General features: G+C 39.7%; 1 protein-coding gene across 1 annotated transcript; it reads left to right on the top strand.

Annotated features, from left to right (window-relative positions):
* Positions 1-1,681: 1,681 nt before the first annotated feature.
* On the top strand, positions 1,682-27,069 carry COPB2 (coatomer protein complex subunit beta 2). Its single transcript, XM_026649952.2, has 21 exons — positions 1,682-1,814; positions 2,730-2,816; positions 5,476-5,602; positions 8,195-8,343; positions 9,485-9,631; positions 11,628-11,727; positions 12,618-12,760; positions 12,995-13,194; positions 13,375-13,485; positions 13,785-13,873; positions 13,976-14,082; positions 14,377-14,520; positions 18,547-18,677; positions 19,000-19,207; positions 19,507-19,617; positions 21,458-21,672; positions 23,131-23,223; positions 23,304-23,484; positions 23,608-23,676; positions 25,500-25,598; positions 26,123-27,069. The coding sequence occupies exons 1-21, from the start codon at positions 1,761-1,763 to the stop codon at positions 26,216-26,218; spliced, it is 2,661 nt and encodes an 886-aa protein (XP_026505737.1). The 5' UTR covers positions 1,682-1,760; the 3' UTR covers positions 26,219-27,069.
* Positions 27,070-27,312: the final 243 nt, after the last annotated feature.

Raw genomic sequence — 27,312 nt, 5'->3', positions numbered from 1 at the left:
ACGGTGCGTGGCAGGAATTAATCCCTGGTGAGATGCTGGGAGCGGATGTGCTGAGGGGACCAGGTCAAGGTGTCAACCAGTGGTTCTCAGCCGGGGGTACGTGGACTCCTGGAGGTACACAGAGGTCTTCCAGGGAATACATCAACTCACCTACCTATTTGCCTGGTTTTACAATAGGCTACATGAAAAGCACTAGCAAAATCAGGACACATTAAAACTTCATACAAATGATGACTTGTTTATGCTGTGCTACATAATATATCAGTGTTTCTCAACTGGGGTTGAGGTGAAACTTGGGATATGCAAGTGAGGTGAAACTTGGGATATGCAAGACCAGTCAGCCTCCTGAAAGGGGTATAGTAGTCAGACAGTTAAAGGTGTAGCTCATTGGTATTAGAGAGACAAAGTGGGTGAGGTAATAGCTGATATTGGACCAACTTCTGTTAGTGAGAGAGACCAGCTTTTGAGCCACACAAAGCTTCAGATCTGCTCTGCGTGACTTGAAAGCTTGTGTCTGTCACCAGCAGAAGTAGGTGTTATTAAGCAGTAAATAAGGTCATCATTTTTAGAACTTCCACATTATGAAATGCTTCATTCTAGAAAAATTACCTTGGCATGAATTCAACCAGTGAAATTTTAGGTAGTTTGGTTTTGTATTGCCAGAGTTATAGGTGAAGTCAAAATCGGGGTAGAATGGAAGGTTTAAAGTTCTTTTTTACTTTGTAGTGCTTCTTTTAAAACTATCATTGGCTTCTGTGTTTGTCTGATTTTTTTAAAGGAGTTGTTAGATTCGCTTCAATTCCTAATGGACAGGTGTCTCCATTACACGTCACAGTCTGTGATAACTGGCTTCCTCACTACATTCACAACAGAAGTACAAAGGAGAGAATGGACCTTAAAACTTGCCAACTCTTTTGCGTTTGAGGTGGCTTTGTCTATTCCCTATCCGCTCAGTATAGGTTTATGGGCATACTGGGCAGGATGTTGTCTGGAAGCATGCACTACCCTTCCTCTTCTTGAGCTTATTCTGTAGATACATTTTCCAGTTGTGCAGATCAGGACCTCTTCACAAGCAATATATTCATGTGGATTAAAGAAAAAATGCACAAGAACAATCCTCTACACCAGTGGTCCCCAACCTTTTTTGTCTGGTGGGCGCCGGACGACAAGCCACCGAGGACCGTGGCCGGCGGACAAGCATCCGCCGACAAGTAGCGTCATCAAGAGGCGCCGCTGCCGAAATGCCACCAAAAATCAGCGGCATTTTGGCAGTGACGGCTCTTGATGACCCTGCTTCTTGGCGGCATTTCGGCGGATGCTTGTCCGCCGGCCAGTACGCGGGCGCACATAGATGCCCCGGCGGGCGCCGCGTTTGGGACCACTGCTCTATACTCTACTGGGACCCTGTCCTGCTCCAGAGAACTCAGTGGGAATGATGCCACTCAGAGCCAGTATTTGTTTATATTCCAAAGACTCTCTTACAAGAACTAAGTAAACAAGTAGATAGGATGAGGAGCGTGTGAGATGTGTGTGCCTGCAAAACAGAGCTGACTGGTTTTATTTTAGGTCTAACTTTCAGTTTTTTTTCTTATTTACACTGCAGATATGTTAAAACAGTTCCATGCCATTTTTATGTTGAAGAATAATTTAGCATTCTTAATTTTTCTGATCTCTAGCCTCTCCGACTCGATATTAAGCGAAAACTAACAGCTCGGTCTGACCGAGTAAAGAGTGTGGACTTGCACCCCACCGAGCCATGGATGTTAGCTAGCCTGTACAATGGCAGTGTCTGTGTTTGGAATCATGAAACACAGGTAAACTTTTTCTGCTGTATTCTATTTCTAATTAGAAACAGGAGTGTGTTCAGTGTAGCAATATGGTAATTCATTGATATGTGTATCCTGATGATAGTGATATGGGAAGTGCATTTTTCTGCAGCAAATGTATGGAAAGAACTTTTAATAATAGTAATATAATAAAATCACTGTTTTTTGTTTAAGAAGGCAAAACAAAAAAACTATAATTTGCTGAGTCACCAAGTGTCCTCAAGAAACTCATGGGTTTCATGCCACTTACAGTTGAGTGCCGCCATTAAAGATCAATGTACCGAAGGGCGGTGCATTTTCAAATTGTAGCCTCAGAGACAAATCAGTACTGTGATATAAAGCAGATAGATTAGGATGTTAACCCAGCACTGAGCTTTCTGTTTATATGCTAAATGCCTTGAATATTAAGAGTAGTAGGGATGGGAAGCACAAAATTGATCTTAAACTTATTTTTTTCTGTTCAATCTCCCTGAACTTGAGGCTCATTTGTTTGCAATCTGTGTGATGCCTCAGCATATGTTGTTCAGGTGAGATCACAAACATTAAGAAACAGTCTAAAGAAAGATATAAAGGTCTATGGAGATCACATAAATTCCAGGGTTTATTGACTATATACAGTGTGATTTATTTTTTGCAAATTATTTTCATTTTAGTTTATTCCAGAAGGTATTAAATGTGTTAAGACTATGCAAAGCTGCACCAGAGTGTAAATACCTCCCCTTACCTGACTTTCTTATGTTTATACACACATCTGTTAAAAAGGAGGACAGATCCCTTTCTCTAGGAGCTCCTTGACCATTCTTAAACTTGCAACTGTTCAAAAGTGGTCTGTTTTAAGAAATGCTGAACAGATTTTGAAACTGACATTTTCTCAGTAATATATCCCAATATTTCTAATTTTAGACTCTAGTGAAGACCTTTGAAGTATGTGACCTGCCAGTCAGAGCTGCAAAATTTGTGGCAAGAAAAAACTGGGTTGTGACAGGAGCTGTAAGTTGTCATTTTTTGTTTGTCTGTTTCATATACATTCCCCCACTTTTCTCTTTACTTCGTTGCACTCTTACACACCATCCAGAAGTGTGGTTCGATGTTAACTTGTACACTGGAAGAAGATAACAGTTTATAGCTGTTCGTTTCCCCCAAAACATTCTCATAAAATCCATTGTATAGAATGGCACTTTAAAGCTCAAACTTTCATTTTAAAAACAGAAAAATATAAATTGGTGGTTTACTTTATATTTTGGCCCGATCTATATTACCAACTCAAATAATTTCTGGCACTTGTTTAAAAGATGTATTATGCACAGTACCTTAACAATGTCCCTGTAATTAGGCTAAAGGACTTGGACTATTCAAGGTAATACGATTTTAAAAGTTTACCTGTTGTTTTCTATGCTTTTCCTCAATTATTTTTAATACAGAATCTTTAGAGAAATTTCTGTTGACTTTTAGAACACTAAGCCACTTTTATCCATTGAATGTACTTCTGTCTCCATACTAAAATGTGCTTAATAAATCCATCCTAGTCTTGCAGTTATGAAAAGTCAGCAAAGTGTAACAGTTGATGTCACAAAGTATATACCTTACAGGCTGTAAAATATATGTGTGTGTGTGTATATATCTTGTATATAATCATCGTTTGTTTTTATATTTTCAACCCTAACATTGCATTACTAAAGAAGAAAGTCTGAATTAGTTTTGCATGCATATTTCTGTCAGCTTTTTTAATATTTACAGAAGCAGAGTTGCAGATGCAAGCATGTGTCAATGTACTTATCTCTGTTTGTAACCACTGAAATAAACATTATTTCCATGTTACATTTTTAATCTGTCATACAAATCATAGTGCCCTCATATCCAATCACTGAAACGAAGTTATATTTTAATATGCATCCAGATGTGCATGCAATGTGTGTGTCTGAATTGATAATTAAGGTAGATATTGTGTATGCCCAGCATGTTTTCAATCTGTTACAATTTCTGAATAAGTCTTCAAATGTGTCAAATGCCTTTGACCCATTGAAAATTGTCCATGATGTATTTATATTTTTAAAGTAAATTTATTAACTGGACAGTCAACTTGAAAATCACTTTTTTTTTTTTTGCCTGACAATTTTGTATCTACTATAGAAAAAAGTAAAAGCTAAGATTTCCATAAAAGAAAATTTAGTGGAAAAATTAGTACTCTTACTTTGTTTGCTATCAAATACTTCGAGTTTCTTGTCACTTTTCGTTGTCTTGTTCATTGTCTATGCTCTCTGTTCTATGCATTGGCATAATGACACTTATACACGTCTCTGGGGGGAAGCTCACGTGCAAGCTTTTTTTCTAGCTTTGAAAGATGTTGCCTGCTAGTGACAGACGTTAGAAAGCTGATACTGAAGAGGTAACAAATAGGCATATATATGGAAGGAGAAGGGAGTAGGCCCAACCCAGCATATATCATGTTGCTTCCTACAAAACATTTAGGATAAAGTTTTCAAAAGTACCTAGTCCCAGTGACTTTCAGTGAGACTTAGGACTTGTCTACCTAGAGCAGCAATGTCACTAGAGGGGTGTGATTTCTGAGCTGCACCAATGTGTTGCACACTAACTGGCCCATGCAGACTTAGTTTTTGCCAGCAGAGTCTATGCAGGCCAGTGCACTTTAGAAATCACACCCCTCTAGTGCTCATTGCTGCTCCTTGTACACAAGCCATTCAAACCCGAAGGGTAAGTCTACAGAGCCTGTGGCTGCGAGCTTTCCATCCTGGGTTGACAGACTCAGGTTTGCAGGGTTGGTGCTACCATGTCAAAAATTGCTATGTACAGGTTTGGCTCAGGGTGGAACTTGGGCTTTGAAGTCTAGGGAGGAGAGTGGGTTTCAGAACCTGTGCTGCAACCCAAGCTGCAACTTTGCAGTGCTGTCTACACAGGTATTTTTAGCATGGTAGCACAAGCCAAGTCTGTTGACCTGGGATGGGAGGCTTGCTGCCCTGCCCTTTGCATCTAAACCTTTTGAAAACTTTATCCTAATATTTGTATGCTCCCAAGTTAACATGGTTTAAAAATTGATTAAAAACGTAAAGATTTCAGGACATCATATTTAAAAGCTTTAAAATAGTGGTGGTGGTTGGTTGTTTTTTGGGGAGGCGGGGAGGACTTTGTTTTGTTTTTGGGGTAGCATTATTTCCTAAATAGTCAGTTAAAAAGAAATCTAAGTTGGCAGTGCCTTTTTCAGTTATCTTATATCATTGATATCAATGTAAATTTTCCCCATTGACTTTAATGGGAGCAGAACAAAGCCCTTAATGCATGGAAAACACTTTTTCATGGTCATATAATGTGAAAATGTCTAAAGGAATTTTAGACTTTCCTTAAATTAAAATAAGTGACCTTTTGGGCTAAGACCATCTTTGAGAAACTTTGATCATAGATGAATTCTTCATAGTTATAAATGCCTTAAAATAGGATCATGTAATGTAAATTTCTGAACCAAAACTATGTCAGAATAGTTATGCTGGCATTGTTTCCTTTCTTGAGACTTTTTAAATGCAGTTCTTAACTTTTATGGATGAAGACTCTTTGAAGATGGAATATTAGCGTTTATTTAATGTGAAATACTTATATAGAGAAGCTGATCTTAGTGTCTTTATTTTCTTATTTATAGGATGACATGCAAATTAGAGTTTTCAATTACAATACCTTGGAAAGAGTTCACATGTTCGAAGCACACTCCGATTATATTCGTTGCATTGCTGTACATCCTACTCAGCCTTTCATTCTAACTAGCAGTGGTAAGAGAAATTTTCAGTATAATTTGATTGTTCTCTCACAACTCTGTTCAGACTGTTATCTTATAAACAATGAGAAACTACATGGCTTGTACTGTTATTGCTGAAATAAGAATTCTTGAGCAAGTAGCCTACTTCTCATTTGTCATCTCAAATTATTTCTTTCCAAGCTAGTTTCATGTTTTTAATAGAATCTCAACTTTACTTAGGATTTGAAATGTAATAGGTTAAGCTCTTGTCAAAGAAGAACTGAAGGTCTAGTTGCTTAATGTCTGCCAAACAATAAGTTCATTTACATGCTAATGATCTGCTGTTTGGCAGATTGACATGCCATACTTGGGTTTGACATATATCAAGATTAATTTCATTTTGCTGGTTAAAACTAGAAGCACTGTAGTGTTTTCATAGTAAGATTGTAACATGAGTGATATTGGAGTTGTCCTATTGTTTTACACTTTAAACATAACGTGCTTTCATCAGACAGAATTGTTGGCTTCATGCTGTGCCCACAACATTCAATCTAGATTCCCTAGTAAGCAAATTTAACTGTTATCTTGATCCTTTAGTATTGATGTGTAGTCCTTAGAAGTGTCTGAGATGAATTGTGCTCTGACTGAGCCTGACACTCACCATCTTCTATAAAGGGGGAAAAAAAGTAGGCACTGGCCTGTCAGATTTTCTTTAGGAAGTTAAAGGGAAGAGCTAGTTTTCCAGATGCCTAGAAGCAAAAAGAAGAAATGCTGCTTCCATTGCAGAACCGGGGTTTAAGAGAACAAATCAAGGTGTAGTATCTCCTGAAAACAAAAGAAACAGTATAGCTGAACTGACTATGTTGAAAGAACAGTGAGAAGAATAGCTGGATTACACTCTAGATCAGTGGTTCCCAAACTTGTTCCGCCGCTTGTGCAGGGAAAGCCCCCGGCGGGCCGGGCCAGTTTGTTTACCTGCCGCGTCCGCTGGTTTGGCCGATCGCGGATCCCAGTGGCCGTGGTTCGCTGCTCCAGGCCAATGGGGGCTGCGGGAAGGGCGGCCAGCACATCCCTCGGCCTGCACCGCTTCCAGCAGCTCCCATTGGCCTGGAGCAGTGAACTGCAGCCACTGGGAGCCGCGATCGGCCGAACCCGCAGACGCGACAGGTAAACAAACCGCCCCGGCCCGCCAGGGGCTTTCCCTGCACAAGCGGCGGAACAAGTTTGGGAATCACTGCTCTAGATGGAATGAAGGCTTTATGCAGAGTCAAGGATCTGCCTGCAAGCAGTTTTTGCTTAATTCAGTATGTCTTAATGTGTGCCAAATTAGGCTGTTCATCCCTTTTATAACTTTTTGTTTTCAAGGAAGTACGTAACCAATAAAGCAAGAGACTAAATCATATAGAAAATAGCAGAAAACAGTGAGAGAAATAAAATAGGCAATCTAAGGGCTTGTCTGCGTGAACAATTAGTCTGCAGCAAGCTGGGGTGTGAATCTACTCCATGCTAGCCTGCCATGCACTAACTGTCCATGTGGGGACTAGATCAAAGCACAGTAAGGAACTATTAGTGTGCTTAAGCAGGGTTGACGTGGACAGTTAGTTTGTGGCAGACTAGTGAGGGGTAGATTCACACCCCAGCTTGCTGCAGACTAACTGGTCATGTAAACAAGCCCTAAATCCTTATACTAACAACAGAAGAAATTCTCTTCAGGATTCCAGTGTTTGCTTTGATACTTGTCTTTGAAACTTGACCCTTTCTGCAACTACTCACTTTTCAGAGTTTCAGACTAGGTGCCTCCAAGATGTTTGTAGGTCACTGGAGCTGTACAGGAGCTATGGGCTATGTTGCTCACAAATTCCCTTTAGATTTCACTTTCAAAACATAAAGCAAACTGTTTAAAAACAATGGTTGGCAGTCCTGGGGGAAGTCTTGGGTATGACAGCTGATAACGTACACCCTCCTAATTGAAGAGATAGTGTGTTGAGGTTTTAACACACATTCCTTTCTCCAAAATATTAACTAGTCCCTGAAGTTAGAGGTGTTAACAAAAATACCAATATTTGAAACAGTAATTTAAAATCACTTTCCTCTCAATTGCTCAGCTTTCACTCTGACTTTTGTGATGTTTCACTAAATTGCCAAAGTGTGGTTTTTTTTTAATCTTTTCACACCACTGTTACCTTTTTTTTTAAAGAAATCTTTCAGACTTTCATAAAAAAAAAGTAGAACAGTCCAATTCTCCAACACCAATGTCCTCTTTAAGAGAACACCGAATGGCTCTGAAATGGGAACCAAATGTTTAGCTGTGCTAAGCAGCCTAGACTATTACTAGGTTCTTATCTCTGGCAAGCTAGATAGTCCTCTGCATTAAACTGAAGCCTGGGTATTTATTTTTTTGGGGCATGGGTGGGGGAGGGAAACAAAAATAAACGCTTGCATTCCCTGTAGTCATCCCCCGTCTCTCAGGGTAAACAGTCTTCTGAGTAAAGTCCATAAATTATTTTGATAGTAGCAACACTTCCCTTTAGGATGGGCAAGCCTTGAAAATTGGGTTACTAAGAATTTTGTTTTAAAAATATAGTTTTAAATATTCATATACCTAACTTGATTTTTTTTTTCCCAGATGACATGCTTATTAAACTCTGGGACTGGGATAAAAAATGGTCTTGTTCTCAGGTGTTTGAAGGACACACTCATTATGTTATGCAGATTGTCATAAACCCAAAGGATAATAACCAGTTTGCCAGTGCCTCTTTGGATAGGACGATTAAGGTATAGTAAATATACTTTTTAAAAACTTCATTAAATAATTACCAGACAGAATAAATACAACAATACAGCTGTACAGACAATGGGAAAATTTAAATTAATAAAACAAGTATATGTGCAGTAATACTGTATACTACATACAAGGACATATATAAATTGGAATGACCTCAGTCAAGTTATAGTTTGTTGAACGATCATCAGAGCCTGCATAAAGACTTTATATATCTGTGAAATCTCAAGATTAGTTATTGTATTTGATCTTTGAAATGTGAATCACTGGCAGAAATGTATGGACCCTTGTGAGTCTATTTGGGTTACCAATAAGTGTTGGGGGGGTGAAACTTTACTGTCATAATTGTCCACTTTCAGAGTCCATTTTAGGGAAATGCAAGATAGCAGAGTGCCTATACTGAGTCTCACTTCCCTTTCCTGCAATAGTCCCTGAAGATTCTCATGCACAGTGGAGCCATTACTCGGTTCATGGGGCCATCTGGGCACTGAGATTTCCCCATGTTCCCTTGGAACCTGCGTTATGTGTGTTAGGACTGTAGAAAGGGCCACCTATACTTCAAGACTCCTTCAGCTGTTACGATTAATGGGTATGTGTGAATAGGATTTGGTATGGTAGCGAGGAGGCAAAGTTTTCACCTAGGGCCCCAATGTACCTGAAACCTGCCCTGATCCATTTAACAAACCGTCATTTAGCATTTTAGATTTGTGACTCTAAAATCCACACTAACTACTAAAGGATATATGTATAATTCTGACTTGAACTGCAGATTTCTGAAACAATAGTAAGCTTAGTACATATACGGTGACGTATGGTGTGTGTAAGTAAATGTGATATATACATGTGCAGGTTTTTCAGTCTACATACATGCAGAGGGATTTAACATGTAAGAGAGACCATTGAAGGACAAAGCTATTTTATTGCTTTGAAATATTGGCCCAAAGTGTAATTAGATTTTTTTTTTTTTTTTTACTGCATTTAAGAAATCAGGATGCTGTGGTACAGACTTCTTAGCTGTATCTTTCCTGTCTCTAGAATTTTAAGAAGGCACTATTCAGAGCTCATTCTATCTGGTGGTGCTGGCCCATGAGGGTAAGATCAATGCTTAGGTATGGTGATCTTTTTCTTTGCAAGGTGTGGCAGCTTGGTTCTTCTTCACCCAACTTCACTTTGGAAGGCCATGAAAAAGGAGTGAACTGCATTGATTATTATAGTGGCGGAGACAAGCCTTACCTCATTTCAGGAGCAGATGATCGCCTTGTCAAAATTTGGGATTACCAGGTACAATGTGTTCACCTCTTCGTGAACACTTTAGTAGATTAATTTGGTTGGGCATCATCAGCAGCAAAGGCATGGAAATTGAGGGAAAGGGATGGAGGAGAAAAGTATTCTGGAGTTTCCATGTCTTTGAATAGAAAATAGATTTTGTGATGTATTTTCTGGAAAAACAACTAAAACTAGTACGTTAAAAATTATGAGTAACATTCTGTTTTACTGGCTGTGAAATATAGAAATCACCTTAAATCTGAATGTTAAAAGTTAACTTTGTCTTGAATAATATTGGATTATTTTCTTGTAGAGTAGTGCGTCCCATTTTTTTTATTTTGTGACCAATCACCTTGCAATGGATTGGGTACCCACATGCTCTGTCTATCCCCTTACTGCAGGGGTTGGCAAACTGTTTGGCCTGAGGGCCACATCTGGGTATGGAAATTTTATGGCGGGCCATGAATGCTCACGAAATTGGGGGTTGGGGTGCAGGAAGGGGTGAGGGCTCCGCCAGGGGGCACGGGCTTTGGGGTGGGGCTCGGGTTGAGGGGTTGGGGTGCAGGAGGGTGCTCCAGGCTGGGACCAAGGGGTTGGGAGGAGGTTGGGGTGCAAGCTCCAGGTGGCGCTTACCTCAAGCACCTCCCAGAAGCAGCGGCATGTCCTCCCTCTGGCTCCTACGCTGAGGCGTGGCCAAGCAGTTCTGCACGCTGCCCTATCCACAGGCATTGCCCCTGCAGCTCCCATTGGCCGTGATTCCCGGCCAATTGGAGCTGTGGGGGCAGGAGCAGGATGCAGAGCCCCTTGGCTGTCCCTATGCGTAGGAGTCGGAGTGGGGACATGCCACTGCTTCTGGGAACCACGCAGAACGGGGTAAGCCCCCGACCCTGCTCCAAGGCTGGAGCCCCGGAGCAGGGCAAGCCCTAGACCCCACTCCCCGGCAGGAGGTCGAGGGCCAGATTAAAACGTCTGGAGAGCCAGATGCGGCCTCCGGGACATAGTTTGCCCATCCCTGCTTTACTGTATGTCCAGAGAATAATTGTCTCCTTTTGTATCCACTTGTTCTCTCCAATCATTTTGTCTGTTTTCTTCTTCCTCCTTGTTGCTTTCCATCTTTCTGTTCTTGCTTATGTTCCTTGTCCCATCCATCTGTGATTTCCTTCCCTCTCTCCTCCCACTAGCTAGGTATGTGTTGCTTGGGTATTGATGGGGGAGTTATCCATTCATAAGTCTGTGGCCTGAGCTGAATGCTATAGGAGCAGAGAAGAAAAGGTTGGGCCTGTGGGACAAAGATAGCACTAGGCTTGGTTTTCCCTTGTGATTCTATGCAGATCTATGTTTGGCTTTCAGGATTTGAAGCAAAAAGTACAGGCACTAATGAGTCTTGTATTAATATATTGAGCCCCCTTGCTCTCAACAAAGTGTTTTGTAGATAGGAACCCAGTTAGCTTAGGAAACAGAGAAGCAGCTACACTAATGGGAACAGATTCATTTTTGGTGGTTGGGGGTTTTGTCTTAAGACAGACTCTAGAGCAGGGGTAGGCAACCTATGGCATGCGTGCCGAAGGCGGCACACGAGCTGATTTTCAGTGGCACTCACACTGCCCGGGTCCTGGCCACCGGTCCAGGGGGCTCTGCATTTTAATTGAATTTTAAATAAAGCTTCTTAAACATTTTAAAAACCTTATTTACTTTACATACAACAATAGTTTAGTTATATATTATAGACTTATAGAAAGAGACCTTCTACAAACATTAAAATGTATTATTGGCACGCGAAACCTTAATTTAGAGTGAATAAATGAAGACTCGGCACACCACTTCTGAAAGGTTGCCGACCCCTGCTTTAGAGTATGCTGTTCTTTGAACACATTGAAGCAGAAGTAAAGGTTACAGAAAGAAGACTAGAGACATGCTTACAGAATTCTTATATTAATTTTCTTTGAAGATAGTGATCTGAGAAAATTGCAGTGTTAATGTTTTGTTTTCTTGATCTTAACTCTTCTTACAGAATAAAACCTGTGTGCAAACACTGGAGGGACATGCTCAAAATGTATCCTGTGTCAGCTTCCACCCTGAGCTGCCAATCATAATCACAGGATCAGAAGATGGTAACTTTAAGTTTTCTGACACTTAATATACATGAACAGTAGGATGGGTTACATACCGTTTTGTAGGCTTGGAAGGATTAGTTTCCTTGTTTTCTTTTTTATTTATATGGCTATAGAACTGGTTACTATTGGTTTTAATTCCCTTTGCAAGGTCCAGCTCTGCTTGGCTTTTGGCAGTTCACTTTATCCCTACGCTTTCTGACCTTCAAGAGCCGGCTTTCCTTGATCCATCCCATGTAGGCTTTTTGCTTTCTCTTAATCACTGGTTTGAGATGCTTGCTCATCCAGGTTGGTCTGCAGCCCTTCCCTATGAATTTTTCCCCTTGCTTGGGATGCAGGCTTCAGATACTTTCTGCAGCTTTGACTTAAAATAATTCCAATCTTCCTCCACATTCATATCCTTGAGTACTTCTTTTGGAAACCCCAAATAAAGGTGAATCTAACCCACGGGAGGGGGTGGAAGGACATGGCTAAGAGGAAGGCAGGAACTGCAGGAGTACTGCTGCTGAGATGCCTCGGGCATCTGCAAGCAGTGAGGCCCCAGTCAGTTCAACTCCATCTCACTATCTCTGCACAGCCATGTGAGAGCTGCCTGCCAGCTTGGAGCTCCTACTTTCTCCTCCCTGTGATCCCTCAAGCTCCCACCAAGAGATTCTTCTGTGCTGATTTCCCTCTTTTGGCCTCTGTGACATTTGTGGGAGATACAAATATCCCCCCAAGCATCAGTGAGACTGCTGGGATTGAAAGATTAAGGTTCTATTTCACTAAAGTTTAAATTACAGGTGTTAGTTTCATATGTGGTCTTTGGATTCTTGTTGTTAAATGACATAATGTTTAGTAGCCCTAATACTGAGAGAGGAGACTGAAATTGCATATATCTTTTTCTCCAGGAACTGTCCGCATTTGGCATTCGAGCACGTACCGCTTGGAAAGCACTCTCAACTATGGCATGGAGAGGGTGTGGTGCGTGGCCAGTCTGAGAGGATCCAATAATGTGGCTTTGGGTTATGATGAGGGCAGCATTATTGTTAAGGTATCTTAATATTAAATTGGAAAGCATAAATGAAAATGGTGGCCCATTGCCACAAACTTCTGTTGCTAAACTATTCTTTGATACCTCTGAAGTGATTTAAAAAAATGGGCACTTCAATTTATTGGCATATTCCAGAAGAGCCATAAGTATTTAAAGTGAATGAAATTAAATTTGAACAACTTAATGGGCTGAGGATGCTTGTTTTTTACTATCTTTATATGCTGTTCTTATTAGCTTGGCCGTGAAGAACCTGCCATGTCTATGGATTCGAATGGAAAAATTATTTGGGCTAAACATTCGGAGGTGCAACAGGCTAACTTGAAAGCTATGGGAGATGCTGAAATTAAAGATGGAGAAAGATTGCCACTGGCTGTAAAGGATATGGGGAGCTGCGAAATCTATCCCCAGACCATTCAGCACAACCCTAATGGACGGTAATTGGTTTTTGTTTGTTTGTTTTTTCCATTTCAGAATAGAATTCTTGACATTTTAAAATTTAGAAATATGCCATACAAGAAAAATATACCTTCCAGATGACTGATCTACTTCTAGTGATGCCCATTAGTCTGTGCACACAATTTCCACACCAAAACATTATTTTTCTCAATCTTTAGGTTTGTAGTAGTATGTGGGGATGGTGAATACATCATTTACACAGCTATGGCTTTGAGGAACAAGAGTTTTGGTTCAGCACAGGAGTTCGTATGGGCACATGATTCTTCAGAGTAAGTGTGGTTTTTATTTTGCGTTGTATTAAACAAATGTATTTCTGCTAATTTCCAGACTACCCAAACTATAAACTGGTCTGAAAGTTAAAAGCTGGATTGGGTAACGAGCATTCTATAGCTTGGATTACACGAAACTTTTATATATTGAATGCACTTTTAATTTTGAAGAAATATCAAATATAGTAGCCTACATGTCTAGTAGTTTATAGCAGTTCTTTATGGCTGTACAGTATAACATTTTGCTATCTTGTCTGGATAATTGTTTTGTAATGGTGCATTTTTCTCTGTGTATTTAGGTATGCAATCAGGGAGAGCAACAGCGTTGTAAAGATATTTAAGAACTTCAAAGAGAAGAAGTCCTTTAAACCTGATTTTGGTGCAGAGGGTGGGTTTTATTTGTATTTCCTAAATCTGCTAGATTACAGCAACTGTTTTGCTGAAAAAATGTTTGCTAGTGAAATACTAATTCCACATTTGCTATTTGTAGGTATCTATGGAGGTTTCTTACTGGGTGTCAGATCTGTTAATGGCTTGGCATTTTATGACTGGGATAACACAGAATTGATACGCAGAATTGAAATTCAGCCCAAACATGTGAGTTTTGTCAGATGCCACTCTGAGTGTATGTATATAACCTGTCATATCAGGGGTGCATTTAGAATATACTACAGGCTTTTCTGAATTTGTCAATCTCATGAAGCTGTTAAAGATAAAAATTATATTTTAATTTTTTATATTTTTTGTAGTAGAAAGACTCTTACGTAGACACTGTCTCTTAAACCCCTACACTGGATGTGCAAATGAACAAATATTTTGATAAAACGTGTGTATTCTCCTTTCTTAGCACAGCACCTTAAAACCTAAATGCTATTTCTTGTTTTTATTTAGATTTTCTGGTCTGACTCGGGTGAGCTGGTCTGTATTGCCACAGAGGAATCATTCTTCATTCTGAAATATCTGTCTGAAAAAGTTGCAGCGGCGCAAGAAACTCATGAGGGAGTCACTGAAGATGGTATTGAAGATGCCTTTGAGGTAACTGCTGTTAAGAGTGGGAATGCAGTTAGGGCAGTGCCCAGTGAAGTCAATGGAATCTTTCCACTGACTTCAGTAGGCTTTGGATCAAGCCTTGAGTGCAGTAACAGCTGACTTTTAGTCTGTAAAAGGTTAGTGTATCATGCAGAATAATTATTACTATAGCCTTACTATAAACTTGCCCTAACATCTGTTGGAAATTCTATTTTGAGGTGTTGGGAGCGAACGGAGAAAAAATGTTTCTGGTTGAAACTTGGGATAAAAGATCTTGGCCTTATAATAAACGTAAAGATGTCTAAAAAGAGAACGTGTTACCATTTTTCCACTTTAACTCCTACAGCATTGTGTTCTAATACAGGGGTTCTCAAACCTTTTCTTTCTGAGCCCACCCTGCCCCCCAACATGCTAAAAAAATTCCACAGCCCACCTGTGCCGCAACTGCTTTTCTGCATATCCAGTAGATTAAAAGCCAGGGCCAGCGTTAGGTAGTAGCAAGCAGGGCTATTGCCCAGGGCCCCACACCACAGAGGACCCCATGAAGCTACGTTGCTCTGGCTTCGACTTTCAGCCCTTGGTAGGGCTCGGGCTTCGGCTTTTTGCCCTGGGCCCCAGCAAGTCTAACACCGGCCCTGCTCTTTGGTTTATTTTGGCGGACCCCCTGAAACCTGCTCGTGGGCCCCGGACTCCTGGTTGAGAACCACTGTTCTAATATACCATATATACTCGTTCATAAGCCGAATATTTTTGGTAAAAAAGTGACGCATCAAAGAGCGGGGGTCGGCTTATAAACGGGTCTACACCAAAATTTGATGATTTTAAAATCTATGGAATCATTGAATTGAATATCTAATACATTGTCGTTTTGTTTACCTGGAGCGTTTGCAGGCATGGAGCCCCTCAGCACCCTATAGCTGCAGTTTGCCGTTCACTTCCCGCAGCTCCCATTGGCTGGGAACAGCAAACCGTGGCCACAGGGAGCTGAGGGGCTCCAGGCCTGCAGACGCTCCAGGTAAACAAAAACGTCCCACCAGTGACTTACCCTGACAGGCTGGGAGCTAAAGTTTGCTGACCCATTTATTGATGTCAATACTGCAGCCTTTTAAAGTTGCAAAGGCTTTGTTTAGTGGACTAGATTGGCTTGAAATGGACCTCATAAGTCTTGAGCCAATATGAAAATATAACGTGCAGAATTGATAGAATCTCTAATAAAATTGAAATAGCTTGTTATCCCTACAGACATGTCAATCTACAGGGATACTTTGAAATAAACAAAGAACAATAATTTAACAGTGATAAAGCAGGTGACATTCCTATATAAAGTTCTACAAAATCTATAACTACAATAATAATCTATTTTCATGCTAGTATTTAAAATGAACAACGGTGAAATCAAAAGAAAAAGGTCTTCTAACGTTCAAACGTAAAGTTGTTGAATATGCAGAAGCAAACAATAATTGCGCCGCTGCTCGTGAATTCTGTATCAATGAGAAGCAAGTAAGAGAATGATGGGGAAAAAAACCACTGAAAGACATGCCAAGAAGCAAGAAAAAATGTCAAACGAAGTGCGCTTCATTTCCTGAGCTAGAGAGAAATCTCAATAATTGGGTTGTTGAATGTTGACAAAATGGGTACATTGTCACTAGAACTGGAATTCGTCTGCGTGCTCTGCAAATGTCGAAAGACGACAAATACAAGTCAATAAAGCCGTAAGTGTTTGTCACATCAGCGGGTTGGTGTACTCGCTTCATGAACCATCATGGTCTCTTGTCTTCGTCAACGAACAAAGACAGCGCAAAAGCTGCCTAGAGATCTGGAAGAAAAAATCGAATCTTTCCAAAGGTTTATTATAAAATATTGAAAGGAATATGCATTTGAACTGTCACAAATAGGAAATATGGGCGAAACATCAATGACATTCGATCTCCCGAGCAACAGAACGGTAACTGGTGTTGGTGAAAAAACAGTTTTAATTAAAACCACTGGCCATGAAAAAATCCATTTTACGGTGGTTTTATCATGTTTGGCAAATGGATCAAAGCTCCCTCCTGTTGTTATTTTTAAAAGAAAAACCTTGCCCAAAAACATGAAATTTCCTGCTGGTGTCATTGTACGTGCACACAAAAAGGGATGGATGGATGAAAGTGGGACTATTGAATGGCTGGAAAAAGTGTGGAATAAGAGCCCTGGAGCACTTTTCAAGAAACCTGCTATGCTCTTTTGGGACATGTTCAGAGCACACAAGACAGATAAGGTGAAAAATGTGGCCAAAAATATGAAAGCTACTTTGGCTGTAATACCTGGAGGCTTAACTTCAGTTCTACAACCGCTTGATGTCTGCCTGAACAAACCCTTTAAAGACAGGCTACGCAAAATGTGGTCTGAATGGATGTGCTAAGGCATGGCGAAGTTGACAAAAGGTGGGAATCTTATGAAGCCCGAAATCAATCTGCTCGCCCCATGGATCAAGGACGTGTGGGTGTCCATTTCCCTTGGAAATGTAGAAAAATCATTTAGGAAATGCTGTATCAGCAATGCACTCGACAGGTCAGAAGATCATCCGATGCCATATTTGATGATGACACAACAGAGGCTGATGATGAGAAGGAATCTGACTCCGAAGACAACACTCCCGACATCTATGATGACAATGCAGGTGCAGCTGTGACTGAAGCCGAGTTTAATGAACAGTTTGGTGAATCAGAGACTAATTCAGACTTTGAAGGATTTTAAGACTTTTTAAAGTCTCATATTGTTCTAAGTGACTTGTTTTAAATATCCATTTACTGATTTTAAATATTGACTGTAATTTTGAAGGTGAATACATATTTGTTCAGTTATTAGAACAGGTTTTACGTTAGATTACATTAAAATAATTCTAGCAAAACTTTTGAGTGTTTCTTGTGATGCCAGCTTTTAAAATATAACAGGGGTCAGCAAACTTTGGCTCCCGGCCCATCAGGGTAAGCCGCTGGCGAGTCGGGACGTTTTGTTTACTGGGAGCGTCTGCAGGCACGGAGCCCCTCAGCTCCCTGTGTCCACGGTTTGCCGTTCCCAGCCAATGGGAGCTGCCGCCAGCGGCTTACCCTGACGGGCCGGGAGCCAAAGTTTTCCAACCCCTGAAATATAGGGTCGGCTTATGAAAGGGTCATACAGTTTTTGCTATTTTTACTTAGGGCTTGTCTATACTTATGCGCTGGTTCGGCGGCAGGCAATCGAACTTCTGGGTTCGATTTATCGCGTCTTGTCTGGATGCGATAAATCGAACCCAGAAGTGCTCGCCGTCGACTCCGGTAATCCTGCTCGGCGCAAGGAGTATGCGGAGTCGACGGGGGAGCCTGCCTGCCGCGTCTGGACCGCGGTAAGTTCGAACTAAGGTACGTCGACTTCAGCTACGTTATTCACGTAGCTGAAGTTGCGTACCTTAGTTCGAATTGGGGGGGTTAGTGTAGACCAGGCCTTAACCATCTTGGGGGTGTCGGCTTACAAACGAACGGGCTAATGAACGAGTATATAGGGTAACTAAAATTATTATTTTCAGACATAAAACTGGGTGAAATAGTAGTGTAAATTCTTCTTTAATTTTCAAATGTTGAAATTTAATTAAAGTTCAAGACTTAGTGGGTATGTGCTGAATAATGTTCTTAATGAGCACTTCATAAGAAAATGCTGTGCCCTTGTCTAACAAGTAAATCAGACAGCAGTATTAACAAGAATAAAGTCTTTTTTTTTTTTTTAGCTATAGCTGTACATAGTCCAGGTCAAAAACTGAATCATTAATCCAGATTTTAATAATCCTCCATGAAAGCTTTTTACTTAATATATTTGTAAATGTTAAAACAAATGTGCATGTTTCCAGTTTGTATCTAGAATTCCATCTTTAACTTGCACTGTTGTTGAGGATGGAGTGTTTAAACTTACATGGGGGGTAGTTTTTCATGGCTGTCCCAGTCCTAATGTTTACATGTAGCTGGTGGTTTTTTGTTTTTTTTAATCACCAAATGCGCTTTATTTTTTTTTTTGCGACAGGTTCTTGGTGAAATTCAGGAGATTGTAAAAACAGGGTTGTGGGTTGGTGACTGTTTTATTTACACCAGTTCTGTGAACAGACTGAACTACTATGTTGGAGGAGAAATTGTCACTATTGCCCATTTGGATAGGTGAGTGAGTATCTAGTTTATATTCATCTGTCAATATATTTTGTAATGCTTTTTAAAACATGTTATGAAACAGTTCAACTTGTCACTAAGTTGTTTGACTTCTTAGCATGCACCACTTTTTCTAACCACATTAGTTTAATGTATATTGAGTAACATTGCTGCAATATTGCACAGAATAATAAAAATTGTCTAATAGTACGTATATCACTAGTAAAACTGCAGTAAGCTTTTAGAATAGTAAGTACTGTCTTGCTATCATAAAATCTACTGAATCTTCTGTTGGATACCTACAGTAGATTAAAATTCATTGTTTTTGTTATAGGACAATGTATCTATTAGGGTATATCCCCAAGGACAACAGGCTTTATCTGGGTGATAAAGAGCTAAACATCGTCAGTTACTCCTTGTTGGTCTCTGTGCTCGAGTACCAGACAGCAGTAATGAGGAGAGACTTTGGTATGGCTGACAAAGTTCTTCCTACAATTCCAAAGGAACAGAGGACCAGAGTTGCACATTTTCTTGAAAAACAGGCAAGAGAACTGTTTCTGCAACTGTAAACAGTGTAAATGTAAACTGTAATTCCAGTTTAACCTTTCAGTTTACTCAGTAGGGAATTCTCACATTACTGCATGCATAAACCACTTATTTAAAAAAAAAATTGTTGCTAAATATTATACATTAGTAATTAAGAATAAAGCAGTCTTCTGTTCTTTATACAACAGTCAATTTGGCTTGGGAAAAGGGAGATGATTTGGTGTTCAGAATGAAATTTCAAGGATTGCTGATGAACTTGGTAGACTACAATTTGACTCTTGAAAAATCTGTTTAGGGCTTCAAACAACAAGCTCTTGCAGTATCCACAGATCCTGAACATCGCTTTGAGCTTGCTCTTCAGCTTGGAGAATTAAAGATTGCATACCAGCTTGCGGTGGAAGCAGAGGTAAACATAAGATTAATTTTAACAGAAAGTCAAGCTCATACTGCAAAACCTACATGTCTTGGGATGAATTTAACAGAGGGCTAGGCCTCATGTAAAGGGAGGGGATCAGGATCTGGGGATGGAGATCAAATCCTTGAGCCTGCACTCCCTCCCCCCGCCCTCCAGCGACCAGAGGAAACTTTCCTGGAGGTGCTCTATAGGGAATTGAGCTCTGTGGGTCGGGAGTGAGGATGTTCTGTTTGCTGTCCCTCTGGAAACCTACCTGAATTCCCTGAGAATACATACAGGGTCAGGGTCATAACCTTACCTTCCAATTTTGTGCGCTCTTACTGGAGCTACAGTGGAGACCAGAAGGAAAGGAAACACAGCCAAGAATTGGTACAGGAGAACAGGACTTGTGAATGGATGGGCACTGACTCCAAAGACCTGCCAGTTGCAGGTGCTGAACACCAAGACCCAAACTCCACTTCTAATGCCCAATATAGATGATCTGGCCCATAACTAACTTTGAGGATAGTCTCGTTAATTGCCCACTTCAAGTGATCTACAGTATGTGTGAACCTCTTATGCTTAGCAGTCTGCACCAATTTTGATTGATCTTTGACACGCTGGTTATCTTTCCAGGACCTGAAGAGGAGCTTTGTGTAAGCTTAAAAGTTTTTCCCTTCCACCAACAGAAGTTCATAGAATATCAGGGTTGGAAGGGACCTCAGGAGGTCATCTAGTCCAACCCCCTGCTCAAAGCAGGACCAATCCCCAGACAGATTTTTGCCCCAGATCCCTAAATGGCCCCCTCAAAGATTGAACTCAAAACCTTGGGTTTAGCAGGCCAATGCGCAAACCACTGACCTATCCCTCCCACCCATTGTTGATCTAATAGAAGATGATTTATCCACCTGCCTTGTCAGTCGTGTTGTTATTCTGTAATAGGAACAAAGTGTCCATCTTAAAGTTAAGGATGGACAGATAATTAAGTTAAAAAAGCATATTGTATTATTAAAAATATTTTGAAAGTCTTAGTTTTAAAACAAAAAATTCCTAAACACCAGGTTTGGCAATACTCTAATGTGTCTTCTTCATCTTGCTTTCCTCCCCTTACAAAAGGGAAGATCCTACTAGTTGCCACATGAAAGTCACTGAAACTGTGTGTGTATAAAATAGTCTGTGTGATGCTACAACTTTGTTAATCTATAGCTGTTATATTGGCATCGTGTGAGGATATTTGAACTCCAACATCCTGAGTGCAGGGAAAAATACATATAAGTAAGCTACAATTATGTTATGGAGGTCATGGAATCTGTGACTTCCGGAGATCTCCATGACATTTTCTGCTTCAGCTGCGGGGCTGGAGCTGTCAGCCAGTGGGGACCCAGAGCTCTCAGCTGCCATGGGCGGCTGGGAACTCTGCAACTCGGGGTCTCCTGCCCTATAGCTCCAAGCCGCTGCAGGGGGGCCCCCATAGCTCCCAGCTGCCACAGCGGCAGGGGCCCCTCTCCCCCAGCCATTGCAAGCCACAGCAGCGGTGGGTGCTGCCCTCTCCCCCTCCCCCCCCATTTTGTCACAGTTATTTTTAGTAAAAGTCATGGACAGGTAGCAGGCTTCTGTGAATTTTTTTTTATTGCCTGTGACTTGACGGTGACTTTTATTAAAAATAACCGTGTCAAAATCTTAGCCTTACATATAAGTGAAGTTGGGATAGGAGACCTAAACTTGACTGAATTTATACTCCTGCTAATCTGCAGTTTTCAAAGAAGTCTGGTTTTTTTTTTTTTTTTTTAAGAACGTGAAAAATGTGGTGTTCTTTAATTTAAATCATTTAAATATGGAAAATCTCTTACAGTCAGAACAGAAGTGGAAGCAACTTGCTGAGCTTGCCATCAGTAAATGCCAGTTCGGCTTAGCCCAGGAGTGTCTGCACCATGCACAGGACTATGGAGGTTTATTGCTATTGGCCACTGCTTCAGGAAATGCTCACATGGTGAACAAGCTAGCAGAGGGAGCAGAAAAAGATGGCAAGAACAATGTAGCTTTTATGAGCTACTTTTTGCAGGGAAAGTAAGTAGCAAACAAAGGCTTGAATTGTGTTCATGTTCATTATTTTTATAATACTCAGACTGAAGTGGACCACACCTCAAATTCCTAATCAGATAGCTGCCACAGGTATGCTACAACAATTGCTTATGTGGAAATAGAATATTTTCCTGTTGTTTAGCTATCCCTTATGAGATGGAAGAGAGCCATCATCATGTGACTAACAGACAGTTCTGACTTGGGAGTTGTTGCTGTAATGTAATGTAATGGGACATGCTTATTAGTGCTCACTAGCATGGGTACAGTGGAGGATCTGTCACTTCCATTTTAGGGAGAAGTTTGATAACGGACACCCCCCCACCACCACCACCACTTTTTTTATTTTATTTTATTTTTTTTAAGCAAAAGACTGAAATTTGTTGTGGTCATACAGGTATGGAAGCCTTGATATAAACTGTTTGCTCAAAAATTTAAGATGGGGGAAAGGGGACAGGGCATCATCTCAATCAAGAATGGCAAGAGACTGGTGGCTCTAGACATTTTGCTATGCTCTGGAGCTTTCAATTGCTTTATTTTAAACAAATTCAAAAGTGCTCCGTCTTTAACATGACAAGCTTGATATTTTGAAATTTCTTTTATTAGAAGAAAAATCTTTGACATTTCATTACAATTCTACTGTCTGCCAAAACTTTGAGTCTTACAAAGAGCTGTTTTGTTTTGGTAAAATTATAAAGACATTTGAAATTGTTGACCTTGTCAGAACACTTTACTCAAATCCCTGTACCTCCAGAACAAGATTATAAATCTTAATTCATAGTGCAGAGATGTTAGATCACACAGAATTCCTCTTCACTGAGAGAAGGAAAGATGTTTCTCATTGCAGCCAATGGCAAAACCATTGTTGACTTCAAGTAGAACTGGGCTTTGTCTTCTGTATCAGCTGAAATAATACTAAAGACACTAGTCTGTAAAGTTCCAATGGGTCATAAAGCATGTATATAAAATTTTGGGTTAGTGGACTGGTACCTTATTTTTGTTCAATCAACTTGGTATTACTTTGAATATAAGGTTTACCTAGCATTTTTCTTAGTCATATTCGAGAGAGACTAAAAACACCAATAAATTAGATCAATGCCAAATTAATTCTTGGCAGAACTCTTGATTATAATGTTATACTAGGATTGTATTTGACCATAAAACTTTCTCTCTCAAAATGAAATTCAGGATTAAAGTTCCATGCTACATTTTGCTTACTCTGGGGTGCCTAACAGTTACTGCATGTGGCCTTTCAGAAAGACTGATGATCCTACATCTCTTACAATAAAATGTGGTACTTCAGGTTTGAGCAGAAAGACTTAACATTTGGTTTTCATTATTTCAGCAACTTTATGATAAAGTATAAATTAAATGCAATACTTGCTTTTCTGTATTTTAACAGAAAAAATAGTATTACTCTGACAACTTCAATATTTAACCTTCCAGGGTTGACTGTTGTTTGGAACTCTTGATTAAAACTGGACGTTTGCCAGAAGCTGCCTTCTTGGCACGTACATATTTGCCAAGCCAAGTTTCAAGGTAACTTTTTAATGTATTTAAAGTAGAAATACGTTCCTTTAAAAACTTTTACTTACAGCATAGATCTGTTCGATTAACAGGGTTGTAAAAATGTGGCGAGAGAATCTCTCTAAAGTCAATCAGAAAGCTGCAGAGTCCCTGGCTGATCCCACAGAATATGAAAACCTGTTCCCTGGATTAAAAGAAGCTTTTGTTGTTGAAGACTACGTAAAGGAAACTCATACTGACTTACGGCCAGCTAAGGAATACCCACTTGTCACTGTAAGTAAAATATTTTGTTTTCATTAATATAAATGATGATTCCATACTTGGAGCTATGATTTTACAATTTTTTACTGCAAGACCTTTCATGTAAGACTATTTTTCTCTCTGCTGTTTTGTTAGCCAAATGAAGAAAGAAATTTACTGGAAGAAGCAAAAGATTTCAAACCTTCAGGAGTAGTAGTATCCCAGGTCAGTGATACAACTGTACAATAAAGTTCCAGGATGAGGAGGATCTGGTATTGTGCAATATAGCAGCTGCTCTAGGGACACTACATCCACCTTTAATGGACATATTATTGCTCTAGTTTGCTTGTTACTACTTTGGGTCACTTTTCTCTTGCCCCATCAAAATATACTTTCACAAGTTTTATTGACCTCTTGAGCTATTACTGACAGATCGTTCCACTAGCATAAGTTGCTGTACTTCAGTTGGGGCACTAAAAATAAGTACATGACATCAAAAACAAACTAAGTTTGGTATTGTGAGCTAAACGATGGTTCTTTGATTTCTGAAAGATGGGTGAGAAATTCTTAGTGGTACATCTTGTATGGTTGCTGCATCTGAGTAATAGCTTGTTGCTGTGAGTACAAGTGCAAATATCTAATAAATTTCAGCAGGATGAATCACTCAGAGCTAGGTCTTCCTTTGTGGTACGGTTTCCAACATTCTGAAACGTAAGTGGTCTAAGAAGTGATGAAAACAACATATTTTTAATCACAAGACTAGATAACTTAACTTCTTTGAGAGCCAGCGTACTACTATAAAATGGCACAAATTGCCAGATGGGGAGATCAGTTTCCATTTCTCCTGCAGTAATTGGAAGGTCTGCCTTTTAAGCAGGTACTACCTTTTGAGAGCTTTAAAACACACAACCAACCAACCCTGGCCCTGAACTCTTAATGAGAAAAAAAATGCTGACCTAGTCCTGCTTTGTGTTCTTCAGACTTACGCCATTAAATGTTCCCCCTTCCAAGCATCCTGTAGAAGGCCCAGGGAGTAAATTGAACCTGCTCCTATAGGCACATTCTTTATCTTTAAGCCCCTTCATTTTCAGTTTAAACCAATTTTTACTTTAAAAATCACCAGTTTTACAAAAAGTACTTTTTTTCTTCTGATTTTACCCTACTTTTATATCATTCAAAGATATAAAAACTTGTTTTACTAGGAAAATACAATACATTAATCTGTGCATATGCAAAACTGCCTGTTGAAGTAAGGTTTAGTCTAGAAGATACACATAAACAGGCACAAGTGCGTGTGTATCTGAATGTACTGATGAATCTCATGCGCACCATTTCAAGTGGTTAGCTAATAGTTTAAAGATACCCGATTTTAGTGTGTCAAATAACTCCATCTACACCAGTAAACTGTTTAATCCCCAAATAAAACTTTTTTAATTTGAATAGAGATGTATTGTTTTCTTAAACTCAGAGGTGGCATTGTTTTGAGTTCTGTTTTAGTTCTGCAGCAAACCACTAATCTACTGAATACTTTTTTCCATCCTGCTGTCCACCAAAATAAACTCTATTTACCTAGAAAAAATTTTTGCACTGATTTTCAGCTGTTTTTGTTGTAGTAAACACTGATAAAGTCCCAGGAAAAATAAAATAAAAAACACCAAAAACAAAGGGCCCTATTTATCTTTTACCATAGTAAACCCTAAAAAACTCACTTTGGTATTTTGTTCTCAATTTATATTGCAAAGTGAACTGAATTTCTTAAATTGAAAATCTGAGAAGCTTCCATGCTGCTGTTGCATAAGAAGTTGCATTATTTTGTGGTCTCAGTTGTAAGTGACTTCCACTGTAACAAGAGAAACCTAAAATCAAACGTCAGCAACTGGAAAGTGCTGTTCAAAAGCTACTTAGGGAAACCTTAGACTTTAAGTGGAAGAAACAAACCCTTGCGAGAAAGTATGATTTGCTAGCATCTTTAATTTGGACTTTTAGGCAGAGCTTTAAATAAATATAAAAAGACTTGTGAATATGAAATCTCATTTTCATCTCATAAGGAATCTGAAGAGGAAGAACTAGTTCCATCTCCTAAACCAGTAGTGGCTCCTCCAGTTCCAGGAAACTCTGATCCTCTTCCAATGACAAAAGATGAAAAGGTATACTTCAGTTTCAAAAGTATAGCTCTGAGATGGGAAGGAAAGCTAATCTGAAATTTATAAGTTTTGATATTTTATAATCTCCATCAGGGAAAAAGTGATACATAGATTAGCATATCTGGACTACATACCGTAAAGTTTCACTTTATTTTGTGAGGATACTAACTTACCACTAGTCAGTGTTGACGTTTGCAAAATACTCAGCTAAGAAAGTGTGTGTGTGTTTGCTCTCAGTCAAAACTAGGTCCCACTTAGTCCAGCAGCTGTCCTTTGCTTGTTTATATGACCATATGGAACAGCTGCGCATGCAGTAGTAGAGCATGTTTAACCGAAGGTATCTACTCCAAGTAGCAAAGCAGTTCGTATTTGTAGTTTTAAATTGCAGCAGTATTTCTGGCTAGGTCTAAAGAGCTGCATCAAAGTTTGTTTGCAAACATAACCCACTAAAGGATTTACAACATATATAACTCTAGTAAAATTTCTTTCTTCCTGGCACCTAACTCTAAATGCTTTCCTTCTCTCAGGCACTACTAGACTTGGATGATGATTTGGATAACTTGGATCTGGAAGATATCGATACTACAGATATCAATCTGGATGAAGAGATCTTGGATGACTGAACTTGATTTTTATTTGTGACCAAATCCTTTAATTCATAATTGTTACACAAAGGAATTACATTTATATGGACTACACAGATTGGAAACTAGCTTGATTTTTATACTGAAGCTGGACAACATAGGTGTAGTATGCCTATCAGTTGCACAAAAGAGAATTTTCAGATTGCAATGTTTTGAAATTCATTTAGTGTAGCAACTAAGCAGCTCTCCCTAAGCTGTGTCACATTTATCAAGAGAAACTCAAAATAAAGTGTTTTAAAGAGACACTTAAGAATTCCACTTGTATTCTTGCTTACCCCCATTCCAGGGAATAATGCTTATAGTGAACATTATATTGAGGTAGTAAAGCAACTGTGACCTACAGTCTGAGTGGAGTGAAAGGCAAGAAAGCCAGGATACCATTTCCTTGTAGTGCTGTTTAGCCTACATCTATGTGCGCAACATGCTACTTTTTCAGGGGAGCTGAGCATCTATAACTACAGCACATGGTCCTAAATTTTAGGAGTATTTATCTTCAGATGGGCACCTACAGTGTTAGACAGCAGTAGCACACTTTCTAAAGTGACAGGTATCTGGTAAAACTGGATTAGTTACCCCCAGCTGCCCTAAGTGACTTAATACTCTAACCACTGCCAGGCAACTGCCTCTGAAGGTTTAGTTGAATAAACTTTTGTCAACTTACATCAGAGGTCACATGTAGCTTCACTGCATTAAGGCTTAGACATATGGGGCTGACACCTAATTCAAGTCAGAGTTCTCTACTGCCCCACTCTTTAAACTAACCTGTGCAAAGAATTAAAACTGCTGTATTAGTGCTCATCTTGTCTTGAAATAAATTAACTTGAACACAAGTTTAACACGAAGTTGCATGCAGAAGTGTCCCTTTCCACCTATATCAAGGCATTGCATAGTAGTCATCTTCTCTCATACTTAGTGACTGCATTCACCTCTTCCACTTGTAGTCTGGTGCTTCTCTGAAGGCCAGTTTTTCAAGTGTAAAAACAAACTGCTTGTTTTGGTACTGACCTGTTTAGCAAGAGTGACATCTTCTAGTTTTCTAGTTGCAAAATTCTTGTAAAGGAACTAATTTGCAT

This window comes from Terrapene carolina, unplaced genomic scaffold (genome assembly GCF_002925995.2).
Source record: "Terrapene carolina triunguis isolate 2854851 unplaced genomic scaffold, T_m_triunguis-2.0 Scaffold88, whole genome shotgun sequence".
In the NCBI taxonomy this organism is placed as follows: domain Eukaryota; kingdom Metazoa; phylum Chordata; order Testudines; family Emydidae; genus Terrapene; species Terrapene triunguis.
Note: the sequence above shows the minus strand (reverse complement) of the source record. Positions and strands in the feature narration are given on the sequence as shown.